This window comes from Tenrec ecaudatus, chromosome 1, assembly GCF_050624435.1.
Source record: "Tenrec ecaudatus isolate mTenEca1 chromosome 1, mTenEca1.hap1, whole genome shotgun sequence".
Classification (NCBI taxonomy): Eukaryota; Metazoa; Chordata; class Mammalia; order Afrosoricida; family Tenrecidae; genus Tenrec; species Tenrec ecaudatus.
The window spans coordinates 84,589,053-84,612,958 of record NC_134530.1 but is presented as its reverse complement, the minus strand read 5'-3'; the positions used below and the strand labels follow the sequence as shown (position 1 = coordinate 84,612,958).

The 23,906-nt window shown below is 42.4% G+C and overlaps 1 protein-coding gene and 1 pseudogene across 5 annotated transcripts in view; one reads left to right on the top strand and one right to left on the bottom strand.

Moving 5' to 3' along the window:
• Positions 1 to 23,906, top strand: part of OMA1 (OMA1 zinc metallopeptidase) — an 82,865-nt gene that overhangs the window by 22,264 nt on the left and 36,695 nt on the right. For all 5 annotated transcript variants that reach the window (XM_075556785.1, XM_075556749.1, XM_075556775.1 and 2 more), the window contains 2 exons: positions 576 to 704; positions 5,910 to 5,984. In XM_075556785.1, coding sequence (XP_075412900.1) covers positions 576 to 704; positions 5,910 to 5,984 — 204 coding nt within the window. The remainder of the gene's footprint in view (positions 1 to 575; positions 705 to 5,909; positions 5,985 to 23,906) is intronic.
• On the bottom strand, positions 10,614 to 11,267 carry LOC142429003 (large ribosomal subunit protein uL13m pseudogene; annotated as a pseudogene).

Genomic DNA, 23,906 nt, shown 5'->3' with positions numbered 1-23,906 from the left:
GACTACTTGCAATGTTCCTAGACTCATACTTCGCACATTCCAAGTTCTGGTCACTCGCAGATGTTGCCAGCGGTTTCTCCTCACTTTGCGTTGTGCCCCATCAGCAAGAGAAGCTGCCAGAGGCCCCCTGGCACAGGCTTTCCCTTATGCATGTCAGCATAGTGACTCCACTCCCAGAACTCAGCCCCTCAGCACAGGTTGAGTGCCCGTGGGCCCAAGAGCCCCACTGTTTGGCACTGACTCTGGCAATGTTCTGCTGCCATTTATTAGGCCTTCGGTAACTGACAGTGTTTGGAAGCTATGTGCAAAGTTCCTTCCTCGAGGAGCCCTTTGTTTTGTTTTTAAACATGAAATAATTAGTATACATTTAATGCATTTAAGTACGTATGCAAGATAAGAGAAAACCGACCGGGAAAGTATGACATATTAAGGAAAAGAGAACTTGCAATCCTAGTTGAAAAACCTCAGTTAAACATGTGTAATTATTGGGATTATATTTTATGAACTAAAAACTATAAGAGTAAACTGTGTAAATATGTTAAACTGATTTTCATTATTATTTTTTTAATTCTCAGGCAGAAAAGGCTAGCTTGGCTCATTTGTTGGATTTCCTCGGAATGATTTTTCTTACCATGATTTGGGCCATTTGTCCTCGAGATAGTTTGGCGCTTCTGGGCCAGTGGGTACAATCCAAATTGCAGGAGGTAAGTGGGAAACAGTGTTAGAATGTAGTCACCTTTTATTGTGAGCTATTGGCACTAAGTTTCAGTGTCTTATGGTTTCTAATTTTTGTTTTCTTCTTATTAGGGATATTTCTACATATGACTATTCAAATTAAGACTTAATGGATATATTGAATTACATATGGATTATGTCCCAATAAAACTGTTTTAAAAAATAGATATGAATGGATTAGAAGGGCTTGTAACTTTTACTCAGTACATTTTGGGGGACATAGTTCATTCTTACCAGGCAGAAAACCCAATCTCTGCCCCTTCCTGTTTCGTCTGTCACCGCAACTTCCTGCTTGCTCTTCTCCTTCCCAGAGGGACTGTGGTGTAGAGTCATTGGAATGAATCTTCCCTCTCGAAAATGTTTCTATTTTATGGGACTGTTATAGCCATGACGGGTCCAGAGTTGCCTGAAACCTGCCTTACCACTCGGCACACCACAGGCCCTCTGGGAAGGAGGCATCATGAGGTTGTGACCTGATTGATAGGTTGGGCTCCACCCCTTCCTCCACACAAGGGTGTGTTGAAAAACAATTTAATCGTCACAGTGCCTGTGTCTGTATGGTACTGTGTATACTTGAGTATAAGCTGACCTGGATTTCAGCCAAGGCACCTAATGTTAGCACAAAACCTGCATAAAAATGTGCTGAAAAACTCAGCTTATACATGAGTATGTACGCTATATGTATAATGATGATCAGTTCATAGAATCCCTGGAGTCTCTCGTTTTGTTCAGGAGATGGCACTATTGAAAGTAGGTCTTGCAGTTTTGATCACTATGTTGCTGACTGATTCATTATTTTATATCTCTCTTCAGATAGTCCCCCCTGTCCTGGGAGGTTTGGTTATTTAGGAACAATCTGTCCTCTATTTAATGTTTTGTGGAGCACCCGTCCTACTGCCATCTGGGTGCTGTTTAAATCTAATGTACAACATTCTCTTAGATAGATTGCTTTCGATATTGAATAAGTCTTTGGTTCAGGGTTATCATATCATTTGGTTTCATTGATACTAAAGATTCTTAAAGGGAAAACAAAAGAATTACTGCTCAGGTTATAAATAAACCTGCTCCCTTGGGTGGTTCCTGAGTTTGGTGTGGCTAGTGGGTCCGAGCTAGCAGTCTGCCATCAGCAGGTAAGTGCTTCGACAGCGTGCCGCAGGTTTGTGTCCGCCTGTGGCGTAGCGCGCTCCGTGCTCCGTCTCTGCCACTAGCTGTGGAGAAGTCGCAGGAGTCGACAGTCTTTCTCATACCTACCAGCAGATTGCTTTCTTTTCCCTGCTTCAAGTGTTCGTTCGATTCTGCCACTTCAGTGTAACTGTTCAGTTTACCAATAACCTGAAAATTAAGTAGGGATTACTTGTGTTTTAAATTCCTTCCCTCCTCCCCCCAAATTAAAGCTCCAGTCCCCTCAAGATGTTGCTGACAAGAAGCTGCTTTTCTGCCTAGAAAGCCTTGCTCATTGTGATGGGAGGGCAGAAAGGGCTGCTGTTTGTGCAGCCACGGTGGAGGGAACTGCTGCCAGTCGTTTGCAGAGGCCCTGCCTTCACCCTGGGGATGGTCAGCTTTGCAGTCTGACAGACACGGGGACATTGGAGCAACCTTGTAGAACACTTAACTGCTAAGATTAAGAGCTCTCAACATAGCTTGCATTTAGTAGCTAATAATTATGGAGTGTGTAACATCTGCACATTGTGCAATAGTGAAGGATGCAGATTCGGATCAGCAGGGCCTGTGTTTCAGTCTGGGCACCATGCAGTGAGATGATGTCAGCTTGGATGTGTGTGGAAGTGCAGGGGTGGAATCCCACCTGTCAGTAGGTCATAGCTTAATGATGCCTTCTTGGGGCTGTGGCCCTCTTTTGACCAGGAGAATTGGGAACCTCCCTTTCCTCTCCCCGTTTGCTCCTTACTTGCTGGGACTCTGCCACTGAACTGACCCTGTTTCTACTAACTTTGGAGCTACTGCCTCCCTGGCCTGCGGCTCTGCCACTGCATCCTGTGTTGTGGCCTGGGCTACCTGATCTGACAAGGGCTGATGGACTGCAGCGGACTGAGGGCCTTGAGTTGAACTGTGCTGAGATGCTTTTTTGATATCTCTTTCTTAAACACACTGTATACACTTGAGTATAAGCTGACCTGAATATCAGCCGAGGCACCCAATTTTATCACAAAATCCGCATAAAAATGTGCTGAAAAACTCGGCTTCTACATGAGTATATACGGTAGATGAATGTCAGTGGATTTGTTTTTGCAGCCAACCTGGCTTAACGTGGGCTCCATCGGAGCTACAGTTTACAGAGGTTGGACGGCTTACTGTACCTCTGTAAACTTGGGACAATGATACTGGGTCCTCAAAAGTTAACGCTTTGAGTATTTAACCCTTGTAAGGATTCAATCATACTTTTAAAGCAGATTTTCTCAGTCTTCACATTATAGGTATTTTGGACTGGATAAGTACTTGTTTTGAGGGGCTGCCCTTTGGATTTTAGGGAGTTTAATAGTATCCCTGGCCTCTACCCACAGAAAAGTAGCAAATGGAAATTCAAAAGTGGTTTAAGTAAGTCTTTCTGTCAGGAGCTGCCAGAATTTCAAGCTGGATTCAGAAGAGGATGCGGAACGAAGGATATCAGTGCTGATGTCAGCCAAATCTTAACTGAAGGCAGAGAGACTTGGAAAAGGCTTACCTTTGTTTACTGGTTATGCATAGGCATTCAAATATGTGGATCATAACAAATCATGAAGAACCCTTAATTATGCTCATGTCGCACCTTACATAGACCAAGAAGGTAGTCATCCAAACAGCAGAAAGGGCTGCTGCGTGATTTAAAAGTAGAAAAGATGTGTGCAAAGGTTCTGTGCTTTCATATTTATTGTGAAATATAATATGGAATATAATTTTTATACTGAGAAAATTATACAAGAAACTGGACTGTATGAAGAAGAACATGGTATCAGGATTGGAGGAAGACTCATTAACACCCTGCAATATAGAGATGACATAACCATGCTTGCTGAAACTGAAGCAGTGAAGTACAACCATGGACAAAATGATAAAAGCGCTACCTCAAACAACCGGGAATAGACATTCTGTATGAGTCAGCAATACCTCTGCTAGGGGTGTACCCTAAAGAAGAGCCATGACATAGCAGACGTATGCACTCTTGTATTCATTGCAGCAATGTGCATAATAGCCAGAAGTTAGAAACAAGCCAAGTGCCCATCAGTAGACTGGATAAAGAAAAGTTGGACAGACACACAGTGGACAGACACACAATGGAAGACTGTACATCGCTGACAATCAATGGGAATACCACTGTGTGCCTTGTGACATGGATAAACCTGGAGAGCATTAGGCTCAGAGAAGCTAGCCAGTCACAAAGGACAAATATTATGTGAGACCATTATATAATCATAAAAACCAAGACAAAGATTTGTATCCCTTAGGAAACAGACTGGAGGTTCCTAAGGGAGCGAGGGCGGGCAAGGTGAAGACTCCAGATGCTAGTCACCAAGCTAACGTTAGAGAAACAAGTCCACAGGAACGCATGTACAGGAGAGAGTTTTATATAAAGGTTAAGTGCACATCAAGAAAACATCCCAACCCAGTGCTGTCCAAGCCCACATTAACCCATTAACCCATATGTCCAACACCAATCCACAAAGCCCCCCTCCATCTCATAAAACACACTATGACGCTGACTGCAGGAGGAAAGCCGAATCAGTGAGTATGTAAGCATCTCAGCGCTGGCAGGGGTCTCCACACGGCTGCTCCAGCACCCAGGGCTGCATCAGGGTAGGTCCATGTGGTTTCTCCTCAGGGACGTCTTGCAGGAAGTGAGCCTTGCCAGCTGAAGCAGGAATCAGCTGCATGCTGATCTGACCATCACAAAGCAAGAGACCCGAGAACTCGAAAGGCAAGGTTCATTGAGCCATTTATCCCTCTGCCCTTCAATTAACCCCACATGTGTTTGTCGGCCAGGTTGGCACAATCAACTACCCCACACATTATCGTCATGGGCTTTGTCATACCAGATCACTGAGTTCTTTTTTTAAGCCCCTGCTTTTCAGTCCCTCTCAGGAGCCCTGGTGGCTTAGTGGATTACATGTTGGGCTACTCACCTTCTGGTGAGCAGCTTGAACTCCCCAGCCCCTCTGTAGGAGAAAGATGGGCTCTCTGTTCTGTTACAGATTTGTAGCCTCAGAAACCCCACCTGGCAGTTCTTTGATCTGTTGGCGCGTTATGACTTAGGATCGACGTGGTGGTAGTGAGTTTGGCTTTGGTTTCATTGTCCTTAGACTGATGAGACATCTGCAAACTGCTCAGGGAGCATACAGACACTATATAATATGCTTCATCAACCAAAACCAGATGTGATTAAGAAGGAAGAAGCCAATATATAATGGTCATATGTTGTAGGTCAGATTGATTATATTATTTCTAGCCCTCACTGACATGTAGCTACCTCTGAAAAATTGCTTTCTCAATTAGGAGCTCTTTTCTCAAAAGTCCTGCTTATTGATCCATCTCCTACAAAGTTTTAGTACTTACTGAAAATTAGAATTTAACTGGAAAGCATTAATATAAATAGACGTAATTAAGAAAATTAAAGGTATAGTATCTATTTGTATTTTTTTCATTCGTCAGAAGAAAATTTCATTTTCCTAACTAATCAATATTTAGTAGGAAAAAAAGAGGAAATTGAGGTAATTTATCAAAGAAATAACATTCCGTTATATAGTTAATTTTCTAACTAAAATAAATCTAGTAATGTTGCTGGCTATTCCTCTCTTTTTTAATTTTATTTTAAAACTAGAAGATTAAATGTTCCTTGGCTCTATTAAAAGCCTGCATCAATACGATTTCTCAGAGAAAGCTCTACCCAGTAGGTGGAAATTGTAATTAGAAAAGTAGAGTCAACTACTTTTGATACTACAGATTATCTAGACATTTGTGGGTTATCCTCCCCCTCACATCTTCTAAAAGTATTAATTTCTATGGAGGAAATAATTGCAGTACTTTGTTTTATATCCTGGTGTTTTTAAAAATGTTTATCATGGAGAATATAAGAGCCTTATCCATGATTTCTATCAGATTAGTTTTAAAAAATCTCATTCTGTTAGCCTTTTGTCATGAATTAAATCACCTTAACGGAGCCTTTCTTTTCTGTTTCTTCTCAGTATATGTTTGATAGGCCCTACAGCAGAACACTGGAGGCCGAAGCTGACAGGATTGGACTCCATCTTGCTGCCAAGGTACAGGGTTTGCCAGCTGCACGTACGGTGTTGTGTACAAAGTCAATCAAAGACCAGCTGCGTTGCTTTCCTATCTGACATGAGCATTAATGAGGCTGAGTTCTAATTTGAAAAAATACGTAAAAATAAGAGTAGTTCTCAGGTTATATTAAAGTCTTGATCTTTTACTGGAAATGATTTTTATGTATGTAAATGTTTTTTACTACTTGAAATCTGTAAATCAAAATAAAAAATACAGACGTGCAGTTTTCCCACTTGTCTTTTTCAACCTAGGTTCTGTCTACAGCTACTGCCATCTAGTTCACTCTTCTCTGACTTCTTGGCTGCAAGGAGGTTTTTGAGTAATAAGATGGATGTGCAGCTCTTTCGTCCCACTTGGAGCAAGCTGGCTGCGCAAACTGAGGGTTTACTGTGTAAAGCAATAAACCACGGTGTTGATGGTGGTGTAGTTGCTGCTACGTGCGCTCCCATTCACGGCAGCGCCGCGGATAACAGGATGAAACGCTGCCGGTCTTGTGCCGGCTTCACAGTTGTTGGTTTGGGTAACGACAGTCCTGTCTGAGCTCCTGTCATTTCACACGGGGAAGAGAATCACCACCAGCATGAGCCCAGGTGCAAGTCAGCTATCCCTCCTGCTCTCTCATCTTCTTTCCAATTCTGACACCAGCTGTCTCTCCCATGGCACTGTGTGCCTTGCTATGTCCACACAGAGCTCACAGACACTCTTGACTGCTTCTTAGGGGATTGTTAGTGAAGTAGAGGAGCCCTGGTGTGAAGAACCACCTAGTCAGCAGTCTAAACCCCCAGCCACTCCTCAGAGTGACGGGGCTTTCTACTCCCGTATCTGCCCCGTCGTGGAGGGGTTCTTGGAATTGGCATCGACTCACTGGCAGTGAGTTTTATTGAGTGAGGAAAGGAACAGGTTACAGATCAGAATCAGGAATGACCCTGGAATTGGTGTGGACACCCCCCCCCCCCCCCCCCGCCCCCTAGCCCTTGGCCCCCTGGGCTTGTTGAGTGAACCTGTGAATTCTCTAAACATTCTTTCAATCTGTTAATGAGATGAACTGCCTTACTCTTTTTGGACCTGCTGTGTATTTCTTTAGCTACATCTAGCACATTTTTGACGTGCATTGTATTTTCCCTATTATGTAAATCAGGAGGTTTTTAAATTTGTTTTGTGATTTTTTTAATTTGACCTTTAATTTAGGTTGTTTAGAGGTGAGGCTTTACTATACCAATACTGTGGCTGATGTAGATGTTTTATTATTGCCAATTTCTAATTTAATCCCTTTGTGGCTAGAGAATAGACCTTATAAAATTTCAGTCTTTGAATCCATGAAGAGTTATTTGATGGCCCAGGACTTGGTTTTCCCCGATGGCTGGGGAATGAGTGCGTTTCGCAGTTACTGGACATATGGTTGAGAGATGACGTGAGATTAAGGTAGATGGTGAAGACCTGCCCGGGTATATGGAGAGTTAGTACAAGTTAGAACCAATTCGCTGTCACCTGACAACCACAACACTCCATTTTTTGGATTTATTTATCTGCTTGGCTATTAGTTCCTGGGGGAGAAGTTTTGAAATCTGTAACTATTGTGCAATTTTACATTTTTCCTTTTAGTTCTCTTAGTTTTTCTGATAGATTTTAGGACTTTGAGTTAGGTAAGTACACATTTAGGATTATTTCTGAGTTAATTGACTTCCTTATCATGATGAACTATCTTTTTCTTATCTCTAATAATACTCTATTTTATTTGGAATTACTACAGCCACTCCAACTTTCTTCATGCTTTACTGTTTGCTTGGTGTGTGTTTTTCTACTCATTACTTTCTCACTAGTTGAATTTTTTTATGGTTTAGTGTAGACAGCGTATCATTGGTTCTTATTTTACTCCATTTTTCCTCTTCTTACGTCATTAGGAGTACATATGTGCTAGACTCTCATGTGTCTCCTACAATATTTTTGTTATGCTTATCTAGGTAGACATTTAGAGAAATTAATAAGCGCACAAACCAGGCAAAGCCAAACAAAACAGCAAGGCAAGTCAAAACCGACAAAACAACAACAAAAATCAAAAACAAAATAACAACAGAAAAAGTCACTGACAAAAATGGAAAAGCCTATAAATAGTTCAAGATTTGCTTATTGGCTTTTACAATTGTTTTCCAGTGGAGTTTCATAGGGTACCACACTGTCTTCAAAGTCTATTTTTTATATTCTCCGGGGAATTCATCACTTTGCTCCCCTTGCTGCTCTGTTGCATGCCCTTAGTGTTTTGCCCCAGTGTGGTGGGGTCAGATTGGGCACAATTCCTGCACTGTGTCTCCAGTGTGGTCCCTCGTTGCACTATAGTTCAGTGAGAGTCTTCGTGTCTCATGGTGGGGCTGGCCCTATGGTCCTCTCTGTGCATTGTCTGATCTGAGCAGGAATATCATCCTTGCGGCTTGCTGGGTCAGGATGTGTTCTTCTCCCTCTCCATCCCACTTTGTTTCTCCTGTGTGCTCCAATCAGATGCTCCCCTCTCTCCATGCTGTAGCTTCAGTGCTGTTCTCTGAAGTGCATTCTTGTAGGAGAGGGGTGTGTGTGTCCACATATTTGGGATTGGGGCTCACCGGGTAGACCTCTCTATTGGTTTCCTGGTACATGCGGTATGTTGTATTTATGTCTTGGTGCGTCGGGTTGAAGCCTGGATTCTCTGCTTCTCCTGTGGAGATATAAACAGTTAACACCCCCCCACTTTGGGTAGAGTAGTGCTCTGCTCTCCCCTACCCATGTCTTTTTTTAAATTTCTTTCTCTCCACCCCTTCTATTTAACTGGCTGCCATCTATATCCCTGGATTGGGTTTGGGCCCTGCCATAGTACCTGGACCTCACCCCAGGAATGTATGCCTATAGTAGCTTTTCCCCTAAACCCCATTAAAAAAAAAAACTTACCTCAGTGGACTCATGTACTTGTCCTTTTGTGCTTGGCTTACGTGACTTAGAATGATTTCCTCCCATTCTTCCCATGCGACAGTGTGCCTCATGCATTCATGGCTGCTTTTGGGGATGCATAGTCTCCCATTGTATGTGTGTACCACAGTTTTTTGATCCATTCTTCTGTTGATAGAAATTTGGGTTGTTTCCAATTGTGAACTGCCACTGTGAACATTGGAGCACAGATTAGACCATTTTTCAATTTGGCATATATATCCCTTTTCCTGGTGGTTTAGTGGGTTCCAAGTTGAGCTGATAATGGTAAGGTCAGCAGTTTGGATCCTCCGGCGCAGCTCATTGGGAGAGAGTGTGGCTGTCTGCTCCCATAAAGATGTAAAGCCTTGGAAACCCCAGGGAGCAGGTCTGCTCTGCTTTAGAGGGAGTCTGTGAGTTAGAAGCGACTTGATGGCCATGGGTTTGGTTTGTTTGGTCTGATTAAGTTTAAAACTCATCAGTTGCTTTGGCGAACTATCATCGAATGTCCTGGATGTGTGCTTCCTTGTCTCCTGACACTGACCTTTCCAGATTTCACTGCATTGGCAATCCGATTTCCACATTTTGGCTCTCTAGCACTTAAAGACAGCTGAAGCTATCCCTCGTTGCCCCTTTCTGCTTGGACTGCTGCTGCGCTCTGTCCACGGTCTCAGACTGCTGCCTTTTACTCTGGATTCTGAGTGGACTCTGAAGAGCAGTACGCGGAAAGCAAGGTTCACTTCCGTGAGCGTTCCTTATTTCTGGAATTTTGACTTTTCCAGTTTTGACTGACTTCATAGCTCTTCAATGTCATCAAACCTATATTCTTTATCTTTTATCCAGATTTATAATTCCTTGGCAGGAGCAATCTTCATTATATAAGGGACCGTGGCCTCCTTCTGGTGCAGTAGTGTTAGAAGAAGAACATAACTTAGTCTTTTAAAATGCTGGTGGGTGTGGCATTTGAGCCAGTCCTGACCACCTTATCATCGCCTAGGTTGTCACCTTTAGGGGAGCAGATTGCTAGGTCTGGTCTCCCACGGAGCCACTGGGGGCCTCGAACTGCCGACCCTCCAGTTTGCAGCTGAGTCTAATCACTGTGCCACCATGACTCCTTAATATTCTGTCCTGTGCAAAGTTCTAATTGCTGTAACTGTTTTCTTATCATAGGACAGTTATTTCTTTTTTTTAGTTATTTCTAGTTTTCATTGTTGATTGTAAATAATTCTGAGATACATATCCTTATACATATATTCTTATGTTCCTTGATGTTTGAGTTCTTCTTTTTTAATCATTTTATTGGGGTCTCATACAACTCATCACCATTGATTTTTTTTTTTAGTTCTATAGGATAGACTCCTATATTGATTCCAGAATGTTAACAGCAAGTCTCTTGAACAATATATGCGAATGCCTTTGCTTTAGATCCACTCAGCAATGTTTTCCATTAATTTTTTGTTAATTTGGCCACAATGATAATTGCTTTTTATTTATTCATTCATTTATCTATTTATTTATCCCCCCCCTCCCTGCCACTCAGCAATTTTATTGTGATCACTTAAGAGGTGCCAACCAGGCGGTATAAGAAAGTAAATTTATAAAGTAATCTTATTTCACTGCAGTTTCCTGCTGAAGGAGTCTCTCTTCCTGACCAGTCCCCCAGCTGACACCAACAGTCACAGGTCATGTGTGTAACGCAGCCTTGGGTTCACTTGGTGCAGCAGGTTTGGAGAAGCTCCTTGGGAAGACGCTCCAACCGTGTCTCTCTGTTCTCGGCGGTCTGGGTGCTCCGACAGCCTGTAATCTTCAGGCGGAGACCACGCTCCTGGGAAAGCGTCTATTTCTTCTTGTGTGTACTCATCTAGACGTTGGGGCACTCTGCGCGGTTGAGGAAGCTCTTCTACTCTATTCTTTAGAATATCATCTGGAATATATATCCTCAGTGGGAAAGAGGTGCAGCCTTTGCATCGCCGTTCTTCTGTGGAGGATTTTGGCCAGCATCCCATAGACAGCTAGTTTCCCGGTAGCCACTGGGTCCTTCCGCTGCAGCTGGGCAGCTGTGACGTGTGTAAAACCACCCGGGTAGCCAGTATGAGAGGAATATACTTTTGTTCCCATTTGTTCCCAGACAATGCGATGTGTCTTGTGTTCACTATGACAACGTGATCCCCGTAGTCATTCTGTGGATGGTACATGGACTTGTGCAATGACTGAAGCTTTCCTGAAGCCACCGCAGCCAGTTTGCCTGGGGGCTGCATCTTCCTGTCTAAGAGAGACCAGATCCGAGCAAAAGTGGCCCATTGCTGGGGCATCTTGGAGAAGCTCAACATGTTTTCCCGGGAGTAGCACTGACCTTCTTCCCTGCTTTGCTTTTTAAATTTGGCACTTCCTTGCCTAGTATAAGGTTTGAGTATATTGTTTTTAGAATTTTAAAAATAGATTTATGCATATTTAAGACATACTTAAAAATTCTGAGGCAATAGATTTATGATAAAGCTTGGAATCTTGACTAGGATTTGCCAAGTGATTCTAATACACAGGCAGATTGGTGAACTAATACTCTGAATAATCAAATGCTACTTTTTTGTGTTTTTGAGTGACTTGATAAGCTATCTCAAAATTTTGTTTTTTTTTAAAGTAGAAAATAGTTAAAAAAATTTTTTTTTTACATTTTTAAAACATTTTATTAGGGACTCATACAACTCTTATCACAATCCATACATATACATACATCAATTGTATAAAGCACATCTGTATATTCTTTGCCCTAATCATTTTCAAAGCATTTGCTCTCCACTTAAGCCCTTTGTATCAAGTCCTCTTTTTTCCCCTCTCTCCCCGCTCCCCTCTCCCTCATGAGCCCTTGATAATTTATAAATTGTTATTTGTTATATCTTGCCCTATCCGGCATTTCCCTTCACCCCCTTTTATGTTGTCCATTCCCCATGGAGGAGGTCACATATAGATCCTTGTAATTGGTTCCCCCTTTCCAACCCACTCACCCTCTACCCTCCCAGTATCGCCACTCACACCCCTTATAGCAGCACTAGATAGCAGACCAAATTTGGTAATGGAAGCGTGGGATGCTGTTCTAACACACACTTAAAATGTGAACGTAGTTTTGGGATTGGGTAATGGCTGAAGAAGGGCGGAAATGTTTTAAGATGCCTAGTAATAAGAGCTTAGATTGCCTTGAAGAGACTGCTGGTAGAATTAAGGATGACAAAGGTAATTCTGCGGAGAGCTCAGAAGGAAGAGTGGAGATCTATAGAGAAAGTCCCTACCACCAGCAGAAGACTTTTGCCAGAACTGTGGACACATTAGATGTGATTCTAGTGAGGCTTTAAAAGAAAATGATGAATACACGATTGGACATTTGGAGGAATGGCAATTTTTAAAAATCATTTAATTGGTGGCTCATACAACTCTTATCACAATCCATACATACATACATACACCAGTTGTATAAAGCACATTTGTTCATTTGTTACCCTTATCATTGTTAAAACATTTGCTCTCCATGTAAGTCCCTGGCTTCCCATTTTCCCCTTCCCTCCTCATCCTCCGCCCCCATGAACCCTTGATAATTTGTGAATTATTATTTTGTCATATCTTACACTGTCTAACGTCTCCCTTCACCCACTTTTCTGTTGTCCATCCCCCAGGGAGGAGGTTATATGTAGATCCTTGTAATCGGTTCCCCCTCTCTACCCCACCCTACCACCCCCTCCCGGTTTCGCCACTCTCACCACTGGTCCTGAAGGGATCATCAGTCCTGGATTCCTGTGTTTCCAGTTCCTATCTGTACCAGTGTACATCCTCTGGTCTAGCCATATTTGTGAGGTAGAATTGGGATCATGATAGTGGGTGGGGAGGAAGCATTTAGGAACTAGAGGAAAGGTGTATGTTTCATCGTTGCTACACTGAGCCCTGACTGGCTCTTCTCCTCCTTACGACCTTTCCTTAAGGGGATGTCCAGTTGCCTACAGATGGGCACTGGGTCCCTACTCTGCACTTCCCCTAATTCACAGTGATAAGATCTTTTTGTTCTTTGATGCCTGATACCTCATCCCTTCTACACCTCATGAATCACACAGGCTGGTGTGCTTCTTCCATGTGGGCTTTGTTGCTTACGGGCTAGATGTCTGCTTGTTTACATTCAAGCCTTTAAGACCTCAGAAGTTTTATCTTTTGATAGCCGGGCACCATCAGCTTTCTTCACCACATTTGTTTATGCACCCATTTGTCTTCACTGATCGTATCGGGGAGGTGAGCACACAATGTATGTTTTTGGTTCTTTGATGCCTGATAACTGATCCTGTTGTCATCTCGTGATCACACAGGCTGGTGTGCTTCTTCCATGTGGACTTTGATACTTCTCAGCTAGATGGCTGCTTATTTATCTTCAAGCCTTTAAAACCCCAGATGCCATATCTTTTGACAGCTGGGCACCATCAGCTTTCTTTACCACATTTGCTTATGCACACATTTTCCTTCAGCAATTGTGTCGGGAAGGTGTGCATCCTGTAATGCCAATTTAATAGAACAACATTGGAGCACAGATGTCTGACCGTGGTTCTTTTCTTGCCTCTCCTGGGTATATGCCCATTAGAGGAATTGCTGGGTCATATGGTAACTCAATTTCCATCTGTTTGAGAAATCACCAAATCGATTTCCATAGTGGCTGTACATACCTACAGGTCCACCAGCAGTGGATGAGAGTTCCTTTTTCACTACAGCCCCTCCAACACTTGTTGCTTTCTGATTTTTTGAATTGGGCTATCTTTGAGAGTGTTGGGTGGTATCTCATAGTTGTTTTGATTTGCATTTCTCTTATGGCTAATGATCGGGAACATTTTCTCATGTTTATTGGCCATTCAGATTTCAGATTCTGTGAAACTTCTGTTCAGGTCCTTTGTCCACCTCCTCAGTGGGCAATTAGTTTTTCTCTTATGGTAAGCTTGCAAAGTATTGTAGATTTTGGTAATAAGGCCTATCAAGGCTGTAACTCGTAATGAGAGTAGGAAGCTCTGTCTTTCTTCCTTGGAGTGGCTCGTTGATTTTGAACTGCTGAACTGCAGTTGGCAGCCCCCTGCGGAACCACTATGCCACCAGGGATCTCACTGGATTAAGTATTGTGATTGGAGTTTCTTTAAAAATTTTATGCTACTGGTATAAAAAATACAATTTTTTGTATTTTGTGTACAAAATATAAATTTTTGTATAGGATATTTTTCTATATTGATCAAGCATTCTGCAACTTTGTCAGATTTACTTAGTAGATCTAGTTTTTTGTTCGTTTTTGGATTTTAGATTTCTGAACATTTTCTTTTGTTTCAAAGAAATTCTATATAAAAAAATTACCAAAAGAATATTTTTTCTTCAATAAATCTACATACCCTATTTTCCCCGTCTGATTTCACTAATACTATGTACCATGGTGAGCAGACATGTTTGCCTTCTTTCTGATTGTGGGGATTATGTCGCCGTTGAATCTGATGCTTATGGCCGTTTTCTTCTCTTAGATGCCTTTTGTAAAATTGAAGATATTTCCTTTTTCCTTCTTATTTTTTCTTATTAATATTCTAATTTCTGAGAGGAGATTTGTGTCGTATTAACTGTAATTGTGGACTTGTCTCTTTCACTTTAGTTCTGTACTTTTTTGCTTCATGATGCATTGATGCTGTTACTAAAGTTAATACCTTTAAGACGGTTTTGTCTTCTGGATGAATCATATTTTTATCATTGTAAAATATTCCTTTTTCTTTCTGGTAATACTATTTGTCTTGAGGCCCATACTGATATTAATGTTTCAATTCCTGTCTTCTTATGATTGGTATTTACCTGGCATATTTTCCCCCTCTTCCTACTTTTAACCCATCTATGTTTTAATATTTAATGTAATGCTCTTATAAACATTACATAGTTGGGTCTGCTGAGTGTTATTTCATTTTTGTGATGTAATTATTTATATAGTTGAGTGTCAATCTATCATCTTTCTGCTGGATTGTTATTTGTCCCATATGTTCTTTGTTTGTGTCCCCCCACCCCCTTTTCTGGAGCTCTTTTAAATGAAGTAATTATTGCTAAGTATTCTGTGCACCTATTAACTGTGCCTTAAAAAAAGCTAATGTTATTTTTTTTGCATCTTTAATCTCTATAACAATTCATGTGCAACAAAAAACTTCATAGCAGTGTACTTAAACATCCCCTTTTCTTTTCCATATATCTCTATATACAATAGCCTCTATACAACAGTGTTGTTATTTTTGTTTAAACAATTTCATTTTAAAGAAATTAAGAAGTTTGAAAAGACATACCATAAATAAATTTCTTATTTAAAATATTGAAGTTCTTTCATGGAGTTCCAGGTATTTTATTTGTTTTAATCTGATTTTATTTTCTTTCACCCTGAAGGCTATCTTTTAACTTCTTTTTCAGCATAGTTATGCTGGTAAGGAATTTGTAAACTTTTGATCTGAAATCGGTTTAGCTTAACTTTATTTTTCAAAGATTTCTTTTTCCTTATCAGGTATAGAATTTTGGACATATTCTCTTTGAGCCTTCAAAACTAATTTTTAACTATTGTTTTTCAAATATTTTTTGCATCAATTAAAAAATGATATTCTTAAATTGCCTATTTGTTAAACTGTTACTGCTCCTCAGGTCACATAACCTTTGTTCATGTAAAAAATAATTTTATTCTAATGTCTCTTTATCTTCTCTACAGATTGTATAATCTGTGCTTAGGGGTTTTTATGTTTGCTGAAATTTTTCTTCTACAATGCTCAATCTTAGTCCATCGTTTGAGTTAACAAATTTATTTCAGATTTTTGTACTTTTTCAATTCTTGAATTCCCATGTATTCTCTTTTATATTTTCTACTTCTCTGCTGAGATTCACTTTCTGCAGTCATCTCTGATTTGTGATAACTCTGTTTTTGATCAATTTTGGCCTAATTGTGCCCCATTAATTATTTTTAGTTTTCCTATTCTCTTTCATTATTGGTATCTGTAGCCATCTGATCTTTACTTCTCTGTGGGAATTGGAAACATTACATATGAGCTTAGTGCTTGAGTATGAGGGTACGTTTTACTGTGTGCATACTATTGCGGTGACCTTCTTCCAAGGCTGTCACCGACTTGGCGCTGCCTCACTCCTAGCAACCCTCCTTGTGTACAAGAGGACCCAACACTGCCTGGTCGCTGCCATCCTCTCAGTTAGCGCTCTGTTGGAGTCCACAGTTGCAGCCTCTGGGTCCCTCCTGCGTGCTGAGAGTCTTCCTCTTTGTAAAGGGCACTTTGCATTAGCAAGCATGGTGTCTGTACATCATTAACCTTTTTCTAGGGATCAGCAAAAGGCACCAAACTTAGTCTGGGGATAAGAGGGGGAATTTCCTGAGATGGAAATACTGTGAAATTCGGGGCGGGGGGTGGCGGAGGATTTATCCTGATGAAGGTATGGGTCGGTATAGATTTTTTTTCTTTGTAAATCATTTTATTGGCGGCTCATACAACTCTTAACACAGTCCACACATACATCCATTGTGTCAAGCACATTTATACATTTGTTGCCATCCTCATTCTCAAAACATTTGCTTTCTACTTGAGCCCTTGGTATCAGCTCCTCAATTTTCCCCTCCCTCTCTCTAGATAGTTTATAAATTATTATTGTTTTTTCATGTCTTACACCAACCGCTGTCTTCCTGCACCCACTTTTCTGTTGCCTGTACCCCAGGGAGGGGTTTATATGTGGATCCTTGTGATTGGTTCTGTGTTACTGTTACAGGGCACAGTGTCACAGGTTCCACCTCCTTATCCAACCTTTCCTTTCCCCTCCTGGTATTGCTACTCTCATTGGTCCTGAGGGGTTTATCTGTCCTGGATTCCCTGTGTTTCCAGTTCTTATCTGTACCAGTGTATGTGCTCTAGTCTAGCCAGATTTGTAAGGTAGAATTGGGGTCATGATAGTGGGGGGAAGAAGCATTAAAAAACTCTAACAAATTTGTATGTTTCATTGTTGCTGTACTGCACCCTTACTGGCTTGTCTCCTCCCCGCAACCCATCTGTAAGGGGATGTTCAGTTGCCTACAGATGGGCTTTGGGTCTCCATTCTGCACTCATCCTCATTCACAGTAATATGATTTTTTTTTTGTTACTTGATGCCTAATACCTGATTCCTTCGACACCTTGTGATCACAAGCTGGTGTGCTTATTCCATGTGGGCTTTGTTGCTTCTCAGCTAGATGGCTGCTTGTTTATCCTCCAGCCTTTAAGACCCCAGACGCTATATCTTTTGATAGCGGGGCACCATTAGCTTTCTTCAGCACATTTGCTTATGCACCTGCTTTGTCTTCAGCGATCATGTCAGGAAGGTGAGCATATTTACATATGTACATGCCTGTATTTAGACCTCTATAAATGCCCTTTGCCTCCTAGTTCTTTTCTCCATTTCCTTTTACTTTCCTCTTGTCCCACTATCATGCTAAGCCTTCATTTGGGTTTCAGTAATTCTTTTTAATCAAGCCCTTGATCAAGCCCTACGAGGCCCCCTATATCCTCCTTGCCACCGATTTTGGATCATTTGTTGTTTCCTTGTCCCTGGGTTTGTTAACACCCACTTCCTTTGCTCCGCCTCCCCATCTCCCATGTCCCCCTGGAATGTTGGTCACATGTTTTCTCCTCCAGATTGTTTTTCCTGCCTATCTTATCTAGATAGACCTCCAGAGACAATAATATGCACCAAAACAAGACTGAGCAAAACAAGCAACAAGAGAAAACAAAACCAATGACAACAACAACAAAGCCTTTAAATAGCTCAGGGTCTGTTTGTTGACCTTTAGGAGTGTATTCCGGTAGGTGGAGTCTGTTGGGGTGCCACGCCCTGGCCTCAAAGTCTATTTTTGGTATTCCCTGGGGACTTTCTTGCTCTGCTCCCCTTGCTGTTCTGTTGCTTGCCCTTAGTGTTTCCCCTCGGTGTGGTGGAGTCAGATCAGGTACAATTCCAGAACTTTCTCCAGTGTTGTCCCCGTAAGGCTATGGGTCGGTGAGGGATGTTGTGTCTTGTAGTGGGACCGGCCATATGGTCCTCTCTGTGCATTGGCTGCTCTGAGCTGGCATATCATCCTCAAGGCTTGGTGGGTGGGTATAGATTTTTAAGTTTTCAAACAGCCATGTTCAAAGTGAAACAATGACTTATTCCAAGACTTAAAAATTCATCATGGCCAAAATATATAGCTCATACAAGAGGACCAGTACTAAGAGATAAGCTGCTCTGTGGGTGCAAGATGAGGCTTTCTGAGCCCTGGAAACCCACAGGGCTGTTGTGCTCTGCCCCCTGTAAAGGTCACTAGGAGTGGGAATCAACCCGAGGCCAGTGAGTGAGTAAGACACTCTTCAGATCCAGTAGTTCTCTTTGGCTTTTTGTTCTTATGTTTTCAATTTTCTTGTTGAGTGTTTCATTTTTGTTCCTCTATTTGTTTCCTAATCTTGACCTGTTGGCTTTTTTGTGTACTTTTTTCTTTCTTTAAAAAAATCACGTCCATAGTCTGAAAATTTTCAATTCAGTTCAATTTTCTAACCTCCGTAGGATAAATTTCCTCCCCTTCATATTTTACTTTTGATGGACTCCTTGCGATTTTGTGTGGCTCACTATTATTTTTTAACATGGTCCAATTTTGTTTTCTTTTTATAAAACTTTAAACTTAATGTTCTGGTTTTTGAGGGAAACTTTTCTTATTTGGCACCCTGGTAGCACAGTGGCCAAGCACCCAGCTGGCAACCCAAAGGCTGAGGCCTGCACGCACCAGCCACCCCCTGGGAGAAAGATGCAGCCTCCGCAGAGGCCCACGGTGCACGCAGCCCATGGGCAGCCCTGCCCACCTCACAGGCTCTCCACTGGTTGGAACGGCGCACTGGCAGTTGCCCTGGTGTCTTCTGAGAACCACTGGAGTGCTCTCTTGACCTTAGGGGCTTTTCAGTCCTAACACGGGGGTTCTGAACGCGTACTCTCTGGAATTTCATATGCATGTACGGGTGAGGTGGGCACAGGGTCTTAGCCATTCCCAGATGCTGAGCTGACGTAAATGATGGAGTTCCGTTTTCCTGTGGCTAAGGTGTGTGTGTCTCTGTATCTTTCCTTCACGGTCAGTGCTCCGGCACAGATTCTCCCATGCTATCCCATTGTGCGCTGGGAGTCATCCAAAATGTTTCCCTTGCCCTGCTGCTGCTTCAGTGCTTCCCAGTCCTGATGCCAGCCTCGGTGAGGTTCAACAGCACTCTCGTAATGCCGGGGTCTCCTTTCACCCTCCCGTGTTTAGCCCATGAGCTCTCAGGCCACTCTTGTGTTGCTGCAGCTAAGCAGGCTCACTCCCTTTCTGTGTTCTCTAGTGTGTGAACCGGCCCTGCCCCCCAATGGCTGAGACGAGCCAGTGCTCCTGATGTTAGTGGGTCGATTCTCCCTGGTTCTGAAACCCCTGCTCCTTTCTGCTACTGCTTCTTTACTCACCTTGGTTCGCCAGCCCCTTGGCTCATCTGTGCTTTCAAAGTCCGTGGTTCCCTGGGGTGGTTACTGGGGAATAAGTGGAAGCTCTGCTCGCATGGCTGCTTTGCTCTACTCTTCTGATTGTCTCGTGGTGTTGTAAAATCGGGGCCTTGCCATTCTCCTAGGAGGGCATTGTGTCTGAGTGTCACAGTGATTGGGGGGGGGGCTGCTGGTATTTAAGGAGAGGGGCAATATTACGTATCTTCGCCAGGGAAGCATTGGGCAACCCCCAAATCCTGTAAGCACCCTTTGCTGAGAAACACTGCCAACTGGTTTGGGCCAGTAGCATGAGATGCCTGTGTGGATAGCACCATCTAGTGAGGAAATTGGGTAACAAGCAAAAATCTGGCACCATGGAAATCAGAGAAAATCAACATGTTCAGCTTTTTAAAAACCACTAGATTACAGAATCATAGCATTTTGAAACAGGAAGGAAAATTGGAGAGAATTTAATCTATCTTTTTACAAAGGAAAAGTAAGGTCCAAAGAGATGGAGCGATTTGTCCAATGGCACATACCTAGTTTGTAGCAGAGCCTGCTTTACCGAGGTCATGGGAACCACGGCTTCGCTTCTGTGCCAATTCTCCAGCCGCTAATAGATGCCAACTCCTAGCGCCTGGGGAAGGGTAGATCTGCCCTCTGAGTTTCAGGGAAGCCCTGCTGCTGACCTCGTGGATCTCAGCCCATCGAGTGACACTGCACTACCAGGGCTCCTCGGTGCTGTGCTTCGAGATTCATTTAACAAGGAAAACACAGGAAGGCAGGAAAACATATCATCTGAATCAGTGTGCTATCAATGTTCACGATTCAAGTAGAAACTTCATGGATAAAACCTTGCTTTGGCCTAATTGTGTCACCCAGAGAAATCTGACAGACTTTGTGGATTCATTTAATTTTTTAGTTGCTATGATGTGAAAGAAGGAGGCCTGGTGGAACTGTTGGCTAACTGCAAGGCCAGCACTGCAGATGAGGTCGGCTACTCTTAAGGAGACGGACAGCCTCAGAAACCCCAAATAGGCCTGTTAGGAGTTGGAATTGACTTAATGGCAGTGGATTTTCTTTTAATGATAGGAGTGAAGTCTAAAGGTTGAGTCTTATAATAAAATATTACCTAAGGGGGAAAATTCATGAACCTTTACTTAAACTTAATTTACTGTATTGATTGCCAGATTGGCATGTTGGTGATCAGAAGCAGTGGAATCTTGGGCACAGGCAACCCCAGGAAACCTGCTAGATATGGAAGGCTCCCGTTTTGCCTCTATCTTGTGGCACAGGAACTGGTTTTTGATAAATTTTGTGGCTTGTTGTTTTATGAGGGATTGACAAGTGTTGGGGAGGGTTTAGCTGAAACCATCTGGCAACTTATGTCACTTTCAATTAGAAAAGGAAAATTTCTAATTACCGACTAGGACAAATATTGTTTAGAGAAGAAATGGGTTACAAATTAAATGGAGGCGTAATAAGTGGGTTTATCAGCAGTATTGGGAGAAATGATAAACCTGTTAGAGTTTCTGGCTCAGTGATGATCACAGTAGTAGTATTGATAACATTGATGCGGACATTGGTGAGAATAATAACTAACGTGTTTTCTGCCTGCTAGGTACTGGTTAAGGACCTCTGTTGGTATAGCGGTTACTCGTTAGACTGCCAACTGGGAAGTCAGTAGTTTGAAACCACCAGCCACTCAGTAGGAACTAGACGGGACTTTCTCCTTCGTGGAGAGTTACAATCTCATAAACCCCACAGGGCATCCTGCTCTCTTCTGGGGTCCATATGAGTCAGGACTGCTTCAATGTCAGTGAGCTTTCTGAGGCGCTAGTCAGAATGTCTTATGTGTGCTAACTCATTTAATCTTCGCAGTTACTTAATGAGATCCGCATCATTATTACTCTCCTGTTATGGATAACTTTTGGGATGGGGAAATTAAGTCATTTCTCAAAGATCTCACAGAGGTACCTTCATTTTTTTTTCTTTCTTTTCCAGATTCAACATCACTTAGTAGTTCTGAAATAGTTACGTATCTATAAGTTTACCCCGGCAGTTTTATTGGCATCTAATTCACACAGCATCTAATTCACTAGTTAAGTCACATCGAGAAGAGTTGTTTGAGAACGCTTCTGTCATTCTTGTGCTCATCGGCATCAGCTCCCCACTTCCCCTACCCTCCCTTGCCACACCAAGTGGTGCCTTCATTTCTGAAATCAAACTTTCTATCGTTTTCTAGTCTGCCTGGAACAGTTCCAGTCTTCGACAGTATTGGCCTTCAGGTAATTGACCATAGTTTTATATTTTTATTGGGCTATACTTTACATATCATACAATTTGATCATTCGGTCATATTAACACGATTTATGACATCATCACTACAATTTCAAAACATGTTCTTCTTGCACTCCTTGTTAGCTCCCCATTTCCCCCCCTCCTCCCCTGCCATGCCCTAGGTGATTATCAATCCACTTATTGTCTCTAGAGATCGATCTATCCTGGACTTCATATCGAGAAAATCAGACATAACACAAACAGGAAGCGGACAAAGAAAAGTCAGCCCAGAGGGTCCTGGGAGAATGGCTCTCTGACAAGGAGCTAAGAATGGTTAGCTGTCAGTGCACGCTTGTGTATACTTCTTTCACTCTGCATTAGGCTGATCTGTGTACACTCTGGAACCTCGGGTCTCTCCACAAATCCTCGGTTACACATATCTTCCAAACAAGAGCGGGCAGGCCAGGTCCTTGTGCAACTTCCCTTTTCTCACAAGTCGATCTGGTCACCACTGCTGCTGCTGAGGGTATCTGGTGAGATTCACTCCAACACAGGAGCTAACTAGATTTTAGCATGCACTTCCAGAACTGATCGGAACCATGCACAGCTCCCTTCAGCCTGCCTGTAGTCTAGCTCTAGGACTCGCACTGCCTTCTGGTAACAACCGTTTGCAGTACCGTCTCAGATAATCTGCTACCGGACCTACCACTCATGGAATACAGGGGGGACCCTAAATCCCCGGGACAGGTATAGGATGCTGATGGCATTTCCAAAAAAGATCTACAACTGCTACTAGCAGAATCAAGTCAAGACAATACTAAAATTCAGGATTCCTTTTCATTTTTATGTTCCTAATGAGAATGTTGGCTATAGGTATGATACGCTTGGTCTAGATTTAGTTATAAAACTTTCTGTAGTGCTTAGGCATTACAAAATGTTGAAGTTAGTTTATATTGCTCTACTCTTTATTGTGATCATATCCCACTGAGTTTCTAATTTGTGTAGTAGCACATTTGTTGTCAATCAATATGTCCCTCAATGCATATTCATGCATATTGACATTATAGACTGAATTAAATGAGGTCCTCCTTTACTTGTAAAATCATGACATCATCTCTTACGACCAGATCTAGCATTCTGCCCTGGTCATAGATTTCTAGTTACTCACCAGGGAGAAGAATGATTACAACTGTCCTGTGGGTTAGAACTGTTCTGGACCAGCTGCGTTACACGTGTTCGTTCTGTCCTGACAGCCCAGTGCTTTGGTTTCATTCTTGCACATGCAGAATCTGAAACGCAGATCTAATTATTGGCCCAGCCTCCTGAACAGCAGACCTGGAACACCTGCATTCAGATGCTAGCTATGTGACGATCAGTAAGTTACATAGCCTTTCTTACTGGGCCTGGAGTACGATGGATACAGCACTGTTTTGTTTTTTAAGTCATTTTATTGGGGGCTTGTACAATTCTTATCACAATCCATACATGCATCCATTGTGTCAAGACCATATGTACATCTGTTGCCATCACCATTCTCAAAACATTTGCCTTCCACTTGATCCCTTAATATCTGCTGCTCATTTTCCCCCTCCCTCCCTACTTCCTCCTACTTCATGAACCCTTCATCACTCATAAATTATTATTATTTTGTCATATATTATACTGTCCAACGTCTTCCCCCGCCTTCTTCTCTGCTGTCCATCCCCCAGGGAGGAGGCTATACGTAGATTCTTGTAATCAGTTCCCCCTTTCTACCCCACATTCTCTCCACCCTCCAGGCATCACCACTCTCACCACTGGTCCTGAAGAGGTCATCTGTCCTGGATTCCCTGTGTTTCCAGTTGCTATCTGTACCTATGTACATCCTTTGGTCTAGCCAGATTTGTAAGGTAGAATTGGGATCATGATAGTGGGGTGGGGAGGGAGCATTTTAGAACTAGAGAAAAGTTATATGTTTCATCGTTGCTACCCTGCACCCTGACTGGCTCATCTCCTCCCCACAACCCTTCAGTAAGGGGTGTCCGGTTGGCTACTGATGGGTTTTGAGTCTCCACTCTGCACTCACCCACATGTTCAGTGATATGCGTTTTAGTTCCTTGACAGCACTCAGTTTTAAAACAAAATCCTCAGCCTATACTGGGTCTTTGAATCAGATTTTAGAATGCAGA